The 18,925-nt window shown below is 51.3% G+C and overlaps 1 protein-coding gene across 1 annotated transcript in view; it reads left to right on the top strand.

The window, feature by feature from the left end:
• The window catches only part of JCAD (junctional cadherin 5 associated), a 36,379-nt gene extending 21,247 nt beyond the window's left edge, over positions 1–15,132 (top strand). Inside the window, exons 3-4 of the mRNA XM_072954900.1 lie at positions 4,089–7,786; positions 12,588–15,132. Coding sequence (XP_072811001.1) covers positions 4,089–7,786; positions 12,588–12,622 — 3,733 coding nt within the window. The 3' untranslated portion in view covers positions 12,623–15,132. The remainder of the gene's footprint in view (positions 1–4,088; positions 7,787–12,587) is intronic.
• The last annotated feature ends 3,793 nt before the right edge of the window (positions 15,133–18,925 follow it).

The raw sequence follows: 18,925 nt of genomic DNA, 5'->3' as shown, positions 1-18,925 counted from the left end.
GACATGCTGTTTTTCACATGTTCACGTTTTAGATGTTTTTCAGACACTGTTTATCACCTGTTTTTGTCGTCATCATGTGTCTCTTCTGATTCGCCAAGGAGCGGTTCCAAGTGTAGCTTCTGTCTCCTCTCCGACCTGCTCTCCCAGGAGTTCTGCACAAAGACCCTGCCTGTTTCAGTGACCGTGTTGACATTGCTTACGTGGGCTGTCACCCTCCACTTCGCTTTCCTTATCTCTTCCCCACCCTGTATCAGCGTGCTCATTTCGTTTCTGTAAAATGTCCCATTGTTAACTTTTTTAAAATGTAAATTATCAGTCTCATTTTTTAGAAAGAAAAATTTGATCTCAGCTTATTTCATCAGAGGTCCTAGAAAACAGATTCTTGGCTTTGAAGCCATAAGAGGTAGCACACATTTTAGCTGATAACAGACATCTTCCATGGAAGCCAGTAAATGTCCAACTTGATCACTTGTCCGAGGGAGAAATTCGCCACAGCGTCACCCTGTGGGTCGACTTGTGCCCGTCACAGCTGGGCTCATTCTGGGGACAAAAGGGATGCTTGTGAAATAAATGCTTTCTAGTTCTCTATGTAATGCAGATTTTTAAAAAAGAGAGAGAGAGTATTTAAAATTCCCTAGGTGGATCTGAGTTTTCCTTAAATTGTGATTTTTGGTGTATTGTGCAAGTGGAAAAAAAGTTTAGCCCAGAATGCTGAGCCATTTTAATTGGTTACAAATGGCAGTTTTGACAGAGTTAAGGTGATAATGTGATTTCAGGGGTGGGGGGTGAAAACTGACACCATCACTTGTGTAGGTAGCTGCCGCCTGTCTGTATTCTCAGCCTGTTTCTGTCTGTCTTTGTCCCTGTTGATGCGCATGGCTTGTACGGGGACAGAGAGCATCTTGGGACTTCAGCACTTAACCCACCAGGCTTTACTGAGAAGCCAGAGCATCTATTGAGAGAGTGAGCAAATGCCACGCAGGGTGATCTCTTCTGTAGGGTCAGGGGCCCCGAAGTTCGTTGAGGGGCCTGTACAGAGTAAGGCCGGTGCTTATTAAAGCTGCTTGGCCGCATCCAGCCCGCTCACCATCAGCTGCGGAACAAAGGCCATGAAGGAGACACTGACACTGGGCATTGACCACCTGCTTCCTCCTGATTTATTTTGGCCTCTCTTAATTGGGCCTGTGGCAATTGTCTCATCTTATTAAGCGGCACTTTCACAGTCTTGCCCTCGGACTTGGCACCGAGTCTAAGACCCTGAAGCCAGCAGGTGCTCAGGACCCTTAAATGGTTCATTGCCTGTATCAGCTACGGAGGGACAGCCCCAGGGGCATCTCTGACTGAAGGGACCTCGGCTTCCAAGCTCCAGATGGTGCTGCGCTGCTCACCTGGGGGCGGGTGGAGATGGGCCGGGAGGACCTGACCCAAGGGGCGCTCTGTTAGCCTTCGAAACCTAAATGCTCAAAACATGATTTGATGACAACAAGCAGCAAAGCACTTGACCTTCACGCGCGCGCAGCGTTACGGCAGCTGCTCTGGGGCTGATGCTGGACCGCAGAGGGACATCAGACCTTTCCTGCTTTTCCAGCCCGTGGCCCAGCTTTGCTCCAGTGGCTGCTTAACAGGCTCCTGGGGGTGGGGGGAGGCAGGATTTGAAGAACTACTCTCACTTTTTAAGGCAAAGAAGGAATTCCCAAGTAGTAATAAATAATAACAATAGAAATATTATTAGTAATAGATTTTTACTGTTGATCTACCACCTGGTGCCGGAAGCACAGCCCGTCTTTCTGCCCGTGTGTGGGGCATGGTCCTCCTCCAGCCCGTCCCCACAGCTGCTCCGTTCCCAGGCCCTTCCCTGCTGTGGCCACACACGACTCGAGGCCCGCAGCTCCGCCCCGTCCTCTACCGTCCTCACCCGGCCGAAAAGTGGGCTGTGGTGTGGAAGTTGTTCAAAACCACGAAATGTGGTTTCATGACACCTTAGCACATGAAGAAATGACCAGCAACCAAAGAAATGCAAATGAAAACCAGTGAGAAGTTCTTTTCACTTAACTAATAAGGAGGAAAATGGACCGTGATAACCAGAGCCGCGAACAGCTCTTCTCCACGCCGCTGGCCCGGCCGGCATGGGAGTGCGGGCGGTTGGTCCGAGGTCAGGCTGCAGAACCTGATTCTCTGATCTGCCAGTGCCTTTTCTGAGGGTTTATTTTAAATAACGTGAGATGAGCTTAGTGTTTGTGAGCAATAGTGTTTCACAGAGTGTTTTAGAACATAAGCTACATCCGTGTCCAAAGCGGTATGATGGTGAAATAAATCTTACATACGTGATAGAGCTCACCCACTGAAACTCCGCACATGAGGAATTTTTCATTATGTCAGAAGCAGTAAAACAGAGTGGCCACCGGGGCTTTGTGGTCACTCATCGGGTTTGAGTTCCTTTCCCACTGCTTATAAGCTGTGTGACTTGGGAGAGTTGTTCAACCTCTCTGTGCCTCAGTTTCCTGCTCTGTAAAATGGGACTGACAGCAGTTCGTACCTCGGGGAGGGGGCGAGGGCTGGGGTGCTGGTAAAGCTGAAATGAGTTCACGTATAGAAAGCGCTTAGCGGGGACCTAGAGCACAGTAACCTTTATGTCAGCCTCGGCTGTTTGCATCACAGACGTCAGGGAGTGTTCACATAAAACCAGATCCCCTGTAGAATAGCAGTCAGGCTGTCTGAAGTCCACGTCCCACCACACAGAGACCGGAAGATACGTATCAAAATGATGATCTCTGGGGAGGAAGACTACAAGCAATTTTTGGTTTTTGTGCTTTTCCTGTATTTTTTCCAAATTCTCAACAACGAATACTTTTATAATTAAAAAAAAAAACCTCAGCACTTTTCGAGTTGAAACCTTTTCCGCTTAGCCCAGTGTTGATCAAGGTAGACGACCTCCCCAAGCTTCCTGCCACTTGGTGGGCTTTCTGTGTTACAGTCCTGTCTCTGCTCATTTCTAGCCAGCTTCGTATTTCTGCACAGTTTGACAGTGTTGTTCAGATTCTTTCTTCAGAGCTAGAACAGTGATTCCAAACTCTGGCTGTGTGCTGGGACCGTTTGAGGAGGTTTCGGAACAGACCGGTGCTGGGCTCCTGGCCAGGCCAGTCAGATCCAAATTCCAGGCACTGGTATTTTTTAAGGGCTCACAGGGAAGTTCTAATGTGCAGGCAGGTGGTGGACAGCAGCCTGGAGCAAGACTGGCAGAGTTCTTCCCCGTCAGCAGAGCTCCCCTCTTCCTCTGATCAGTCTCGAAATGTCAAACCGAGTGGTGTTTCAGACACTACCTGAGGACAAGACATTATCACCTGGAGAGCTTGTTAAAAATACACACATCTGGACCCTAACCCAGACCTACTGAATCTGAACTTTTAGGGGGAGAGAAACTTGGTCATGTTTCTCTAGGAGGTTCTTACCACAGGTCTTTCTCAGCCGCACCCTGGGAATAGCTGGGGGCCTGGAGAAACAAGGGTACCTGGCTCCCCACCCGCCTCTGTGACTCTGATGTGATGGAGCTAGGGTGCTGCCTGGGCTTCAGGAGTTGTGAGGTCCCTCCAGGTTCACGTGCAGTCGTGGTTGACACCCATCAGCAGCGATGGTCCTCAGTGTGGGGTCGTGGGGTCCTGGGGTCCTGCTGCATCAGCGGCCCTCCCTCTAGTGACTCCTGCACTCACTCCCAGAGGTTGCCCGGTGGTCTGGCCTGAGCTGGGTCTGGACCCCCAGGGGCCCAGGACCGCACTTGGGAAGCACGGCTCCTGGGCTCACCCTCATTCCCTTGTACAAGTACATCACTCAAGTACAACCAGCGCCCTGCTGTACTTGTGGGCAGCCTGTGGCTGCCACTCCTAGGCTCTCAGTGGCTAAACACTTGGCCGCCTCCCAGCCGTAATTAGTGGGCTGTGTTTTCTTTAAAGTTGATGAGCACTGTGGTTGGGACTCTTTTTCAAAATTCCCGGCCAGAGTTTGACTGGAAGGCTGGTCACAGAGGCAGAGAAGTACACGTTTGTTCTGCGCGGGTCCTCCCTTGGTGTAACCTCTGTGCCTCTGTTTTGCAGGTTTTATCATCAGCCCGTGCTAGCGTGGTCCTCCCAGCCCCTGGCCGGTCGCAGCCACACCTACTGGCGGAGGAGAGATCAAGAGGGCAGCGGCTTGCTGGGCCCACGGGACCGGGAAGACGCCAAGGTCCGAGGCATGGCCCAGGCCCACAGCCTTCCGGAGCGCATGAGGGAGGGGCCCCGGGAAGTCGGAGGAAGGACAGAGGATGTGATGAGGAAGGTGGTCTGGGAAGAAGAGCTGGGAATGGCGGGTCCTGCCAAGTGGCAGAACGTAGGCCCCGGAAGCTGGAACCAGCCGCGGAAATTAGGGAGGCAGATGTCTGATGGTGTCGGGGAGAAGCTGTTTCAAGACCTGCACCCTTTCGTGCGTGGGGAGCACATGTTGAGCAAAGGGAAATCCCAGTCTTTGCCTCGAGTTCTTTCCCCTGAGAGCCTGAGCTGCATCGACATTCCCATCCCGTTAAGCGACGGGCCTTTACCGGCTGTTCCTAAAGGGCCATTTCATTCTCCAAATTGTGTGCCTGACTTGGAAGCCGCCAGGAACCCCGAGAAGGGTGGCTCCTCAGCCCCCTCACCCCGGCCTAAGTTTGGGAGACCCATCAAGCCTCCATCCTATGACTCCCACCAATACTCCAGGGCCGGAGCGGAGATCAGCGACCTCACAGCCAGCCAGCCGCCCGACCCACGCGTGTCCCACCCAGCCAAGACTGAAGACGCGAGGCAGGAGCTGGGGGTACCTGACCCCGGCCTGGAGCCCCCTGGGTATGTGCCTCCGCCCTCGTACCGGTCCCCGCCCCAGCCTGGCACATACCTCTGCTCGGAGGATGCAGCGCCCCGGCATGACGGTGGTGGCTGCCGGGCACAGCCACATTCTGGGGAGAAAGCTGGTGCCAGCGGTCGGCTCCTTCCGGGCTCCCTCGGTGCTGGGCCTGAGTGCAGCCCAGGCCCCCACTCACCTCGCGGGGTCCCTCCGCAACCCCACCCCACCACTGCTTATGGCTCCGTCCTTTACATTCCCTTTGATGACCCTCGGATACGACACATTAAACTAGCCCGACCCCAGGGTTTCTGGGAAGAAGTGAAGCTTGATGGTCAGCCCTGCCTATCTGGTCCCGCCCCTGCCCCAGAGCCAGCGTGGGGGAGCCTGCGGTGTGAGGGTGCCGCTTGGAACCCATCAGGGAATGAGAGGGACCCCGCCCCTGCCACTCCCAGCCCCCCATGGCTGTGGGGCCAGCCCCTCAGTGATGGAGAAAATGGTGGCTTTCCTGACCAAAGAGACCACTGTGTTATCACACAGAGACAGCGGTCCGACGTGGGGGACGGCCCACTAGGACTCCCTGAAAGCCACGTTTCCTCCCTAAACCCTGCAGGCGAGAGTACCTGTGAAACTCAAACCCAGCTCAGAAAGTTTGAAACTGGGATGCAGATCAAGAAAAGTTCAAAGAAAAAAATGAACGAGACGATATTTTGTTTGGTTTCTGTCCCAGTCAAATCAGAATCATATCTGCCAGATACAGATACGAACAACAATGACTTAAAACCGAGCGTGGATAAAAAGAACGGGCCCGATAAGAGCACGGCTTTGCAAGAACAGAGTCTGCTCAGCTTGTCCTCCACTGACCTGGAGCTACAGGCACTCATGGGAGGCCTGGCTGGGAGAACAGAGCCCCAGAAACAAGACCTGGGGCGGCCCGGAGGAGACAGGCACACAGACGACCTCAGGTTCACTCACCCTGCAAAACACAGAGAGCTCACGTGTCGTGGCTCGTGGCCTGGGCACCAGTACAGAGACCAGCAAACACAGACCAGCTTCCCTGAAGAATCCCAAAGCCCGCGGCCCCTCCCCGGGGAGAAGCCGGGCGGGTCGCCTGACCCAGTGCTAACTCTAAAATGTCTGGACCCTGTACCCTTCGAAGTGCAGATGCAGGTGGCATTGGCTTCCAGCGACCTGACCCACAGGCCTGGGGCTCATCCCCTGAAAGGTCAGGGGTCCCTCAGCCCATCCAACAACAGTGCTTTCTCCAGGGCTTCCTCGTGTGTCAGCCAGGCACCCGTGCCTAGAGCCGGCCAGGCACAGCCCGGCATGGACAGCCGTGGGCGTGGCACCAGCCCCGTGTCCAGGGGTGAGGTGGTCAAGGGGGAGACCACGGGCCCCTGCAACAGTCAGCAGCTCTTCGGGCAGTTCCTCCTGAAACCTGTCAGCCGCCGTCCCTGGGACCTGATTAGCCAGCTGGAGAGTTTTAACAAGGAGCTTCAGGAGGAGGAACCAAGCAGCCGCAGCAGCAGCAGCAGCGAAGATGGTGAGACGGGGCAGCCCTGGGAAGGCCGTGCCGGCCCTGCAACCCAGCACGCGGGCTGCTGCGAGGACGGAGTTGAGGAAGCGCCGAGGAGGCTGGTGGCCGAGGACTCCGAGCCCTGGTGGGGAAGAGTCACGAGTAAGTCCAAGAGCTGGAGCAAAGAGCAGAAGCCTCGCTGCCGCAGCCCATTGATGGCGGAGGGCAGCAGAGGAGCCGCGTGGCTGTCACCACCAGGAAGCTCCATCGCAGGGGAGGGGGACCAGGAGGTGGAGGATGGAGTGACCGAGCCAGCAGTCAGCCCAGGACCTGCGAAACAAGTAACGTCTTCTAGATTAAGTGATGCAATGCCAGTGTCCCCAGTGGGTCCAGCAGAAGCAAGGGAGCCCCTGCTGAGTCAGGAACCCCCTGGTGGTTTAAGTGCCCCGGAGCTGAGCGAGGCCAGCCCTTCAAGAGCTGGTGGTGGGGAGCAGGGGAGCTCTGGGGTCCTGGTCCCCCTCTCTCTTACCGGCAAACTCCGAGGCCTCTCAGCACCGGACTTGAGATCTGTGGGGCTGACACTGGCGCAAGAGTGGAGCACCAGCACGGTAGCAGGGTCCTCGGGGGAAGCCAGTGCAATAGAAATCCCCCCGAATGAGTCCCTCCAAGCCAGGGCTGCCAGGATCCTGGGCATCGAGGTGGCCATGGAGTCCCTGCTGCCGGGCGCCGGGAGGGCGGGGCAGAGCCAGCACCCCGAACCCGATGGAGGCACCCACGGCCCCGAGTCCCCTGGACAGGAGTCTGTGTCCAGCCCGGCCTGCCGGGATGAGCCCTTGGCATCCACCGACGCCTTTCACGGCAGGAGGAAGTGCGGCTGGACCACAAGCCCTCTCTTCGTAGGAGAGAGGGATGTCCCCCGACGGGCTCCCCAGGCTTCTGAGCCCAAAGGGGTGGACGGGGACACCCTCATCCCCAGCCAGGCCCCCGAGCCTCAGCCCAGCCTCCAGGAGCCCCAGCCCTTCCATCCCAAGGACGTGGGGACAAAGCCACCCTTCAGGTCCACCTTGTTCCATTTCATAGAGAGGACCCCCAGCTTGGCAGCCTCCGAGAAGAGGCTCCGAAGCACTTCCAAAGTGATTGAAAGTTTACAGGAGAAACTGGCTTCCCCCCCGAGGAGGGCAGACCCCGACCGTCTGATGAGGATGAAGGAGGTGAGCTCCGTGTCTCGGTTGAGGCTCCTGACCTCCCGCGGCACCGAGTCTGCAGAGGAGGCCGAGGAGCCGACGGCCGAGAAGAGCTCCAGGGTGCGACCTCTCAACGCCGGGCACCTGCTCTCCGAGTCCAGGGGCGCCTTCCCGCTGGGAGAAGACGGGCATCCGGTGGCACGACGGGAGGAGAATGGCGGGCAGGACTTCTGGTGCCCAGGTGAGGAGGTGGGCAGGTGGGCGGCCGTTCCGAGGTCATTTGATGTCCTTAGAGCATAAAAATACCAGGTTGGTGGATGGTGAAACCTGCAGACTCAGAAAAGGTAAAATTGAGCCTGTGAGTTAGGGTACCAAAGACTTTTCATTTTACCAAGAACTATCCAGAAGTTTTCCTTAGAAAGCAGGATCTTGCAGTGTACTTTAAATGATCCTATCTTTACAGAAGTTATTTGTGTAAGTTACCAGGTAAAATTACCTGTATAAACAACTCTGGGGCCTCTTGCTGTGAGGAGGTGCATCCACAGAGTATTCTAACTTCGGTGCAGGCACCTTGGTCAGTCCTGTAGGAGACCACAGCATTTGTGCTCTTTACCCGCTCCCAAAATAAGCATTCACCCAGATAACCCTCATTGCTCTATTAACCAGATGAGAAAAGTTACACCTGGCTGGTTAAGTAAACTGCCTGCCCCCCGTGCTGTCTTAACATTTTCACCTTCCAGAGTCATCTGTCCCCCATTCGTGGCTGTTTTCACCACCACACCGTTAGTGAGACTTGAGCAGTTCCGTGGACAGAATCAACAGCCTGCACTTTCTCCGTGGCCACCCCTGAAAGTTCACCTGCCAGCTCTGTGTCTTGCAGCCCCTGAGCTCTGATTGCTAGGTCCCAGGGTGGGGTGGGGGGCCGGTTCCGGCAGCAGCACCCTGCGGGCCCTGGGCCTCCTGCACCCTCTCACATCCACGTGTCTTCAGAGCCTTCTCCACCTTACAAAAACAAAGCAAGTTTCCCACGATGGTAACGGTGGATCCCCCTACACCAGCTCACCGGCTCGGCGCTGACACAGACAGGCGAGAGGGCTCTTGGCGTCCCTCTTTTAGGCGCTGGAGATTATCACTTACATATCCCAGAAGTGATGAGAAGAGTTGAGGGTGGGTGTCAAAGGGTCCGCATCATAAACACAGACTGGAAGGGAACCTGATCGCGAACTCCGACCTTTGCTGTAAGGCAGAAACCGCCCCTCCTGAGTGCCCCAGTGCTGCCCCCAGACCCCCGTCCGGCCTCCTCAGCCGGACCCCGCCATCTCACTAGTGCCCCAGCCGCCTCCTATTTTGAAGTCCAAGGATTTAAAAGTAGACGGGAAAGAATCCAGAAATTTTTGTTTAACAAAAAAGTCTCCTTGGCACTTTGTAAGGTTTCCCGCAAATGCAGTGCGATTCTTAGGAGCGTCGGCCAGCGTTGCCCCGTCCCTCGTGCAGAATACATTACTGAAGTAACCCCCTCGTCAGGGCCCTCTTGGATCATCTGAGCTGACCAAGTTGGTCTCTGCCAAGGAGGAGGATGCTGGGGATGGGGAGCCTCCGCCGTTATGGCAGCAAAGTGCTACCTGGCCCATTTTTTGAGCCGTTGGGGTTCATTAAGAGGCAGCATGGTTTCCACAAGCCTTCCCACCAAAAATATGTTCAGTGGCTTTTAAGTGCTGGTTAAAAAGACACCATAGTCTTTTAAAGTGAGTTTTTTAATCTATAAAATCAAAATGATTTTATCAGTTCTGAAAATTAAAAGGATTTTAAAGTAAGACCCCTCTTGTTATAATAAAAACACCAGTTTGTACAGATTTCTGTGCCTCAGTCCACAGCCACATATTGGAGGGAACATGTGACAAAATTCCTAGTTCAGCAAAGCACCCCCTCAGTTTCTAGCTCTGACCGTTTGGCACGGAAATGGGATTTGAAAACACCTCCATGATGTCGATTTTACCTTTAGCCAGCCGTTAAACCACCCCACCCCGAGACTTTACCATTTTTTTTAGCTGTAGTTTCTAACAATTCGAAAATTTAATTTGTTTTTGCCTCTCTGATGCTTCTATTATTAATACACAATAAAATGACCAAAATTGAAGGCAGAGAGCTCCTCGCAGTGACAGCTGCCTCAGGCTGTCTTAAGCAGTCACACAGCAGGACACATTGGATGGTTTCTGTCACGCACAGCGGCTCACGGGACCCTGCACCAACCTGTGTGCTGGTCACCAGGCCTCAGGACGCAAAGCCAGTCCTCTGAGAGGTCTTCCCTTGAGGGAGTAGGACTTTTGACATGTGTCAGCCTCCCCCCTCACTGTTTCTTCACCAATTAGAAGAAAGCTGTGTTGCCTTGTTGCTCATAAGCGTTTGGACTTTTTCCTTTGGGTACATTCTATCATTTTAAACACAAGAATCATTATCTCTGTCCCCGCCCGACCTTTTGCAGTAAGGAGGAAACCAGCCCATCACCCCAGGGTGCTGGACCAACCCCACTGCTCCTGAATCGACAGCCCACTTAAATTCAGGTTTTGTTCTGGGATTTTAACGGAGGATTATACCATACTGTGTATGTCTGTGACCGCGCTCTCTCCACCACCAGCACCAGCGCACATGCAGGCACACACATGCGTGCACACAGGCCCCCTTCTAGAAAGTGAGTATCTGTGTCACATCCCCCTCATATCATGAAGTCTTTCCTTCAGCTTAAAGATGGTCCCTTCAGCTAAGGGTGTTTTTAGTGGTCTTTTTGGGGCTCTGGCTAAGAAATCAGTATCTCAGAACAGGTCATGGAATCCCGTCGCTGCTGGGTGGGTTATGTTCCAGCTTAAGTGGAACCCGGGCGCCGAGGTCAGAACCTGCTGGTCCCGTCAGCCTCCGCCGCACGCTCTCGTAATCCAGTCCCGGACGAGGAAGGGAAGCCCATCTGGGATGGTTTGATGACGCCAGATCATGCCGCTGGAAGGCTGGACGTCAGCACAGCCTCAGGGGCAGCAGTTCTGGTGGGTGTTTGTACACGAAATACCCACCAGGGCGGGTTCTAGTGATTTGTCTTCACCTGAACTGTTACCCCCAGGAACCAGGATTCCAGAGACTCAGGGTACTAACCTCTCTGTTCTCCGGGCCTCAGCCGGCCAGTGTAGTGGCCCTTGTCACACGGGGCTTCTGAGCACTTGAAACGTGGCGTATCCAAATTGAGAAGGGCTGTTAGTGTAAAATGCCCACCAGAGTGCAAAGACATTACCGAAAAAAAAAAAAAGTAAAATTTCTCAATCATTTTTATGTTGATTACCAGTTGAAATGGTACAGTTTCAGATATATTTGGTGAAATAAGATATATCATGAAAATTAATTTCACCTGCTTCCTTTTGTTTGCTTTCACATGGGTACTGAAGAATTTAAAATAATAGAATGTGGCATGTTCCATTTTTATTGGACCTGGACCCACCGTGATCTGCAGAAGGAGCCCATTGTGTCCAGAATCCACCCCATGGCTCCCGGTCCTGGGCCCTTAGCTTCAGCAGGGGCTTGGGCCGCAGGCATGCTCTGCAGAGGTGTCTCCAGGGGCCTGCCCCCGGTGGACTGGTCAGTGCCCAGTGTCTGTGTGATTTGGGGCTTAACAGACACTCAGCCCCTTCCAGGCCTTTCTCCAGTGTGCCCTTTCCACAGAGCCCTCCATTAGTGACCACCAGCCTTGAGCAAAGGACATCTTGGCTCATGGGAGGTCCCTTGAAATCAGCACCAAATGAGGCCCATTGAGTACAAAAAATGTAGCGCTCAGCCCCCAGGAGTCCGTGTTGTCACAGTGGGTGTTGCGAAGGGTGAACCAGCAGAAGGTACTGGTTCCCGTGCACGCTGCTTGCTTTGTCCAGGTGGGCACCTGTGTGGTTAGTCACGTGCGGGGAGCTGCTGCTTCCTCAGAGCACAGCCTGTCCTGTGGCTTATAACATCTGACCCGAGTGCGACAGACACTGTCTTAGTAGCTACGGTTGCAGTATCATGTCGTAAATACACCGTGGGGAGTTGAGAAGGTGTGAGGAGGATGCAGTAAAAGATTCTGCTCCAGAGAAATCGGAATCTGTGTGGCCCTCAGAATATACTGTTGTCCAGCTAGATTTGGAAAGAGATGGTCCTGTAATGGTTTTAGTAACTATCAGGTTGTACCTTCCTTCCAGATTTCTTACATGTTCCCTCTAAAGACGTTAGGAAACCCTGCAGCTGCCGTGGCAGGAAGTTCTGGCCGTAGGAGGCACACGTGTGAGCTTCAGGTTTGCCTGGATCCCAGACCCCTGAGGCTCCCGGGGGGACCAGATTCAGCACCATCCAGCAACAACCCTGGTGACAATCTAGGACTACTGTTCTGTTGTATGCTGTCCCATTTTGGAAACCCAGGCCACCTGGGCCCAGTGTGTGTGGGCTATAGATTGGGTCAGTGTGGCCGCCCAGCCTCACACATCCCTGAGTGTGGAAAGCCCGGCAGATTTGTGCCAACGGGCGTGCCTCCAGCCCTGGGCCTCCCTGTGTAGGGGTCAGAGACAGGAGGCTCTCACTGTCAGCCTAGCACTCAGGATTTCAGGGTCCTCACGCCCTTCTGGGACATCCTTGATCACAAAGATACGGATTGTAAAGCAGGCTGTCCGTCATCAGAGTTGTAATTTACACACACAGAATGTCTTCTCTCGCGTCAGCTAAGCACGTCACCGCTGGTTTACAAGAGTTGAGTTTAAAGTTAACTATGTTCCACTAAGAACAACAGGAAGGGACCAGCAACATACTAAGTGACTCTCGTATTTCCATCTGTGATTCAGGAATGGTCACACGTGTCCCTTAAAAATAGCCTTTTGGTGATAGCTTTTTATTCCTTAGTGAAAAATAGATTGTTGAAATGTCGGAAAATTAACATTTATAGACTTGTGGACTTTGTTCTCTAAACATCTTTATGTATGGGCTGAGGATTAAACAGACAACAGACCAGCTAATTTTCTTTCCATTGTATTCTCTTTTTGCAGATTCCTACGACCCTAGCAGGGTGGAGAGGGTGTGACGAGATGCCAGTGAAACACAGGGTCCCTGTGGTTGGCTGATGGCGTGAGGTCTGAGTCCGCCCCCAGCCCCTCTTGCCCCGTAAGAGCTGGGAGCTGCTGGCTTTTCCTGCGCTGCAACATCCTTTCCCATGGCCGCCAGGAAGCTCACAGCCCTCCAGAATCGCTTTATGGAAATAAAGCGGTAGTCCACTGAAACCATCTGTTTCCATAGCACGAAGAGTTAATACCTGTATTTAGGGAAGAGTCACAGAGACTCTCCTTAGTGGTGGGTTTAGCCAAGCTGGTAAGTAGTTTGGTGTTAACTTGGCTGTGTGTGAAAAATTCAAATGCCGACAATGTAGTGAATGATTTTGGAAGGACTGAATGTCAGAAGTTCCCCCTCGCAGCCCCATGCCCGCGGTCCACGCTCGTGTTCAGGAGCTTGGCACGGAGGCCGCTGCTGGAGTTTCAGCACTTTCGAGTTTCGGGGAAATGTGAATGCATATATATGATCCACTTCTAATCCATCTGGCCTTCTGCTGCTGGAAGTCACTTTACTTATAAGTCATTTGCCATCAGAGAGTAAAAGCGATAGCTTTTAAGTTCCTGAAGGATTCAGCCTTGTGCTGTAACATAATAAGAGTGTTATTTATCTGGCAGTGAAGTACTTTGATCGTTTGCAACATGCCATCGTCTGCTTTGCACTCAGTATTATCTATTTTTATTTCCTGTATGGATGTTTAGAAATTCTTTATATGAAAAATAATTGCCGGTTTAAAAGAAACCATTTTAACAAAGTAACTATATTTCTTTTTACAAAAAAATGCTATTTTTCTATGATGTAAACAGTTGTTAGGTGGCAGATTTTTAAGGAAGTTTATTGTATTTAAGAGTCTGTGTCCCTTTGTGTGAGAAGAACCCAGAGAGGGTTCACATTTGCTGTAAAGCATATCCACCCGACCCATTCACAACTCTGCTACTTTTATTTGAGAAAGAGATGTCAGTACAGACATTTCTCAGGGTTAATAAAACTAACTTTACAGAAAGAAAAAAAAATTTTTTTTTAACAAATGTAGCTGTTAAGGTTATATCTGAAAATAACCCTCTTAAAACCAGCCAACATCCTTACGACAAATTTTCGCTGCCATATCCCCTAGAATTACCAAAAACAGTTTCATTTTTGTACATCTATGGCGGTCTGCCCTAAGACCATACTATACCCACCCACTTTAAAGAAATATGTATTTTTATCTAGAATGATCCTTAATTAGTGTCCGCATATTTTTGAAAGTGCTAGACATTATATGTATGCCAATACAAAAGTACTATGAGGCCTGTGTATTCTACTGTGTTTACTATTGCATTAACCTGCACAAAGTTTATGCATTTTGTATGCATTTGTCCCTTCTTTCCAAGTAAGGCATTCTTGTGAGCTAACGTTTCCTGAATGGTTTCTGGTCTCCCTCCTTTTCCTCTCCTTTTAGTTTTTCTTCTCTCTCTCTCTCTCTCAACCACCTTAGCTATTTTTAGGCGTTTCAAATTCCTAAAATGTGAACTGTTGGATGGTCTGCATTTTGGCCCTAAAACGACTCTGGGCTTTCATGGCCTGTTTTTATCTGTACCATATGATTTTATTTCATCAGAACTTCATGTATTTGGACTGTAATAAACAACACAGAATCTAAGCAGTTCTGAACAATCTTTTCAAACCCTCTTGTCTGTGGTCTTGGTTCTTACCTATTACTCACAGTCACTCCTTCCCAGATTTTGGCTCCTGCGAAGTTAGAATACTCTCTGCTTTTCACAGCCCGCTGAGATGGGCCGGGTCTCTGCCAGCAATGGTGGAAACAGTTTTTCCCAGGAAAAATTCAGGAGGGAAGAGGTCACTTGCTCGGTTGTGGTTGGTGTGCCCTAGTAGAGCTAAGGACGTACAAGCATATGAATGTTCTGACTTCCTCTCAGATTTCCTTGATCCCGTCTAAAACGTCTTTTCATCAAAAGAACTAAGTTATAGCTTATTCCTCAAGAGAAAGAGAAGGACACTAAAGGGAAGAAATTATGGTACCCGGTGTGTATCACTAACCAAAACATGGCATTCTCATTTTTTCTGAAATGGCTATATCGTCCATCCCTGAAACTATTCTGAAAACTTCATGGAAGTGATCAGTATTTACACCTTTACCCTTAATGTCTGGATTCCAGCCCCTTTTTTGGAGGGGGTAAGTTGGAAAATTTGACTTTTAAACTTTTAAACTTGCATATTCTGAGATAAATAATATTGTCGTCTCTAATCAAAAGTGGCCTTCCCAGAGGTTTGGAACTTAATGCTAATAATTCTTTGACTATTTCTGTTGTTCATACATACACGACTCTCTCTTCATTTGTGGCTAGAACAGAAGTTCTCAGATTTTGTGTTTGTCCTTCTTTTTCTCATTCATATGACTTACTGGTGTTTCATAATTATAAAAAATCAATTAAAAGTTCTAATTTTGACTATTTGGACTAAAAAATTATATGAGGAATCACATTTGAGATGTGTTTGTGTTTCTTGATTTGCCAAAGAAGGGGGAAATGTTGGTAATATAGCTCTAATTACCTTCCTTTGAAGAAGATTCCTGAATGATTGAAAACCAGGTATCTTTTTTTTTTCAGTGGAGGTGCTAGGGCTGGAACTCAGGGCCTCACTCACACTGAGTGTGCGCCTCTGCCCCTGAGCTGACCCCCCCCCCACTGAAAACTCAATGTCTTTATTGTTGTTTTGAACTTTACGTTTCTGCAAAGCACAGAGAACTGTCTGAGGATGTGCAGCTCCTGACACCTTCAGGGTTCTTTTCCACGTTGTTCATAACAATTTGGGTTTCTTTTTAAAAACGTCCCTTAGAAATGTACGTGCTTTCCAAGATCCTGGTTCCCGTCTGAGGCTTAGGTTTTGATTCACGTGGAAAGTCTAAGTAGATCTTTTTTTCTGTTCCGTCTGACAGTTGGTAAAGGGCTGTCGTTTTGAAGTTCAAGCGTTTAAACTCAAATGACTCTGAAACAGGACCCTGACCGCCTTTTCCAGCTCTGATAGCTGGCGTGGTTTAGGGCTTCTGGGGAAAGGTATGAAGTGGATCCACTGTTGACACAAGTGCCTCCCAGCTCCAAGCAGAAAGGGCGGCTGGTAGATAAGATTAACCCACCACGGAAGGTTAGGTTATGTTTGTATGTTTTGGCTATTCTTTTGTTTTGTTTTGTTTCAAATGACTAAATAACCCACAAGTAAGTGTCAGATTCACAGTCTCTTAGAAACTGACCAACACAGCGGAATTCCCTCTCTCTGAACATCTGTGCTTAGGGCTTGTAAGCAACTCCCTCGTTCTGACCGTCACTGCTCTGCAGCTCCGTCTGTGTGTGTGGCGGGGCTAAGGGATGCAGCTTGAGGAATGGAGGGAAGGGTGGGAGGGTGTTTCTAAAGCTGAACCCCTTACAGGCCTGGGGGATTTTCGCATTTTCTTTCCGTTTTGTTTTGAACTGCAGATTCTGTACATCTGTTTGTGGGAGGAGGGTGGCCACTTAAGACAGGACTTAAGAGACAATTCCCAGTGACCTTTAAGAGTCAGCCTGGTGGGAGGTCCTTTTCCAGGAGTGTGGGTTGGTCGCCTCTGGGACCCACCAAGTGCAGAAAGGGAGGTGATAAAATAACGTTAAAGATGGAAGGGTCCCCAGCCTGCATGTTTTGTTAAAAAAAGAAAATGGGAGTGCTGAAGACTGTCATTCAGATTGTGGCCTCTTGAAAAGTTTGGCAGGGTGTAGCTAACTGCCCACTGGGTCGGTCTGGGCTTCATGGTCAGCGCAGGGAGGAGGATGGAGCGTCTGCAGATCCCTGCCCTTGGCTCTGAGAGCCCCTGTCACAGCGTGTGTATTGCAGAGGACAGGCAAGCCCTTGCTCTGTGGCCCCTGCTCAGTGACTGAACTTGAGCCCACAGGCCAGTCCGGACTGTCGAGCTGTTCATCCCATTGCCTTGACCGGGGGTAAGGAGGACGCTCTCCCCGTGAGATGACCCCCCTTCCCTGGGCTTGCAGCTCGGCCCGAGGAGGGGGCAGCACCATTTCCTCCTGCCCTTCATCCCGTGCACAGCAGGGCCGCGACGTGCACTGTTCACTAGCACGGGGCTGAGGAAGCAAGGGCCCGTCCGAGCTGAGATGCACGTGGCAGAAGTTAGACATGAAAACCAGATGTCCCCGCCGTGGAGAGGAGCAGTAACCTACAGGTTAGGAACATCAGCCAGGCCCTCTCGACTGGGCCGGCTGGAAGCCGAGCCCTCACCCTGGGGCCCCTCAGGATGGCCAGGCAGAATCATCTCAAAAAAACAAAAACAAAAACCCAGAAACAAACAAACAAAACACTTGGGAAACTTGAAGGCAAGGCCCTGTAACCCCCCAGAGACCCTGAGCGAGCAGAGGTGAAGGGGAGACCCTGAGCGAGCAGAGGTGAAGGGGAGACTAGGGACACCAGCCGGGCTCAGATGACTGTCTTTGAGGGGCTCTGGTGTGTCTCTGCACAACGTAAAGACTTGTTATTTCGGTATGGTTGACCCGCTCAGTAACACACGTCTTCCAAATAAAGATTTTGCCTGAAAGTGTCTGTGTCCCTTGTCTTTGGCGGTGGGGGCAGGGCTGCCCTGTGAGCCTTACAGGCTGGTCCCTGGAGGGTAGCGGGCTGCATGAGGTGGGCACAGCTCCAATGGTGTCGGTGATGCATGGACCGGCGGTCCAAGGAGTTCTGGCGCCTTCAGTCTCCACCGAGCACTTCCTGGGTGTCAAAGCTCCTCTCTGCATCTCCCACGTGGTGGAGAGAGGACAAGAGTCAATCTGGGGGCTGAGTTTGAGTTTGGGCTCCATCCCTCACCGCGCAGACATCCCTTCTCTGAATTCTGTTTCCCCATGTGCATCTCTTAGCCCTTGAACATAATATACAGAAAAGCGCCCCCCCCCCCCACCCTCCAGCCAGCGCATCGTGGGTTTTCACCGCCTAGAGAATGAACGTAGTCCTGCCCCTTAAGGGGAGCAGGCCTGCCCGGCATCTTGCAGGTTTTAACATCCAGGCCTTGGTCTTCTTTGAGGGGTTTACCTCCTCGTTTCCAGTATTGCATTGTTGGAAGCAGATGCAAATTCTGTACCCCATCAGGGTCTCTGCTTCCTGTAGCCCAGGAAACTTACAAGCTGTTGTTTCTGAGTTTTAAAAAAATTTGGTCCTCTGGGAAGGGGACAGTGGTAAAGGGCAAGGTCAACCCCCAGTACCTCCATTAAAAAATTAATAAAGAAATATAAATAAACAAACCTAATTACCCCCCTAAAAAAAGAAGATTTAAAAATCATTGTAGACTGTCCTGTAAAGATACTGGTGTAATATATCATTTCACAGTGACCAAGAGAACCTGGCTGTCATCAGAAACTGTCTTAGAAATCGAAGGGGTAAAAAACAGTGTGGTCCTTTTTCCCATTAGCTTTTGCAGACCGTCACCCTTATTCTTTCCTGGCTCCACGTGTGTGGGTCTCGGAGCTGAGTGTTCCGGGGCCTTCTCGGTTGCCTGAAGTTTCAGATCGTGTGAAAATGCGGGTTTGAAAGTCAGAGCCCTTCCCAGTGGCTTGGTCATTGTGTCTACATGTTAGAATATAGCTGAAAAAAGTCCCTTGGCCAAATTAATGCACTAAGATGAAACAGCCCAGGAATCAGAGGACCCTTCAACTCGCTGGGACCGAGGGCCCCTCCGCTACCCTCTCTGGACCACTTCCCAAGTGGAGAAGAGGGACTGGACTCAGTTGGCGGGTTTCTTCCAACTCTAAGGTTACATAACTACTTTCTGGCACAATCAGAAGTCCATACAGTCTTTTGTCCTGCCAGAATGGTCCAAAAGCAAAATAATTTGAAAACTGTGGCTGTACATGACTGAGGGCCGAGTCATCGCCGGGGTAGGGAGGTCTGCCATTATTTAATCTTGCACCAGGGTGGTCCGCTCCCCAGCTCCAATAACTTAGCATGCTTCTCCCCCGCCCCATGGTTACGGACCAGCCATGAGACCGACAATATGGAATTCTCCCAAACATTTCCCATAGGTTAGAGCCGGGCGCCGGGGTGTTTGTGAGCCTGGCAGTCAGTCCAAGGCATTTATCTGCAGTGTCTGTGTGGACTGCTTTTCTCACAATTGAAATGCTGTCAGAGTTGGAGATGTTGTGTCTCCCCGGCCAAGTCGGCCTTTCTGCTTCTCCCCGGTGCAGAAATCCACCACCCCACCCCACCCCCCGCCGCCGTCCCCAAGGCGGCTGGCTTGCACTTCCCAGGA

This window comes from Vicugna pacos, chromosome 35 (genome assembly GCF_048564905.1).
Source record: "Vicugna pacos chromosome 35, VicPac4, whole genome shotgun sequence".
Classification (NCBI taxonomy): Eukaryota; Metazoa; Chordata; class Mammalia; order Artiodactyla; family Camelidae; genus Vicugna; species Vicugna pacos.
Note: the sequence above shows the minus strand (reverse complement) of the source record. Positions and strands in the feature narration are given on the sequence as shown.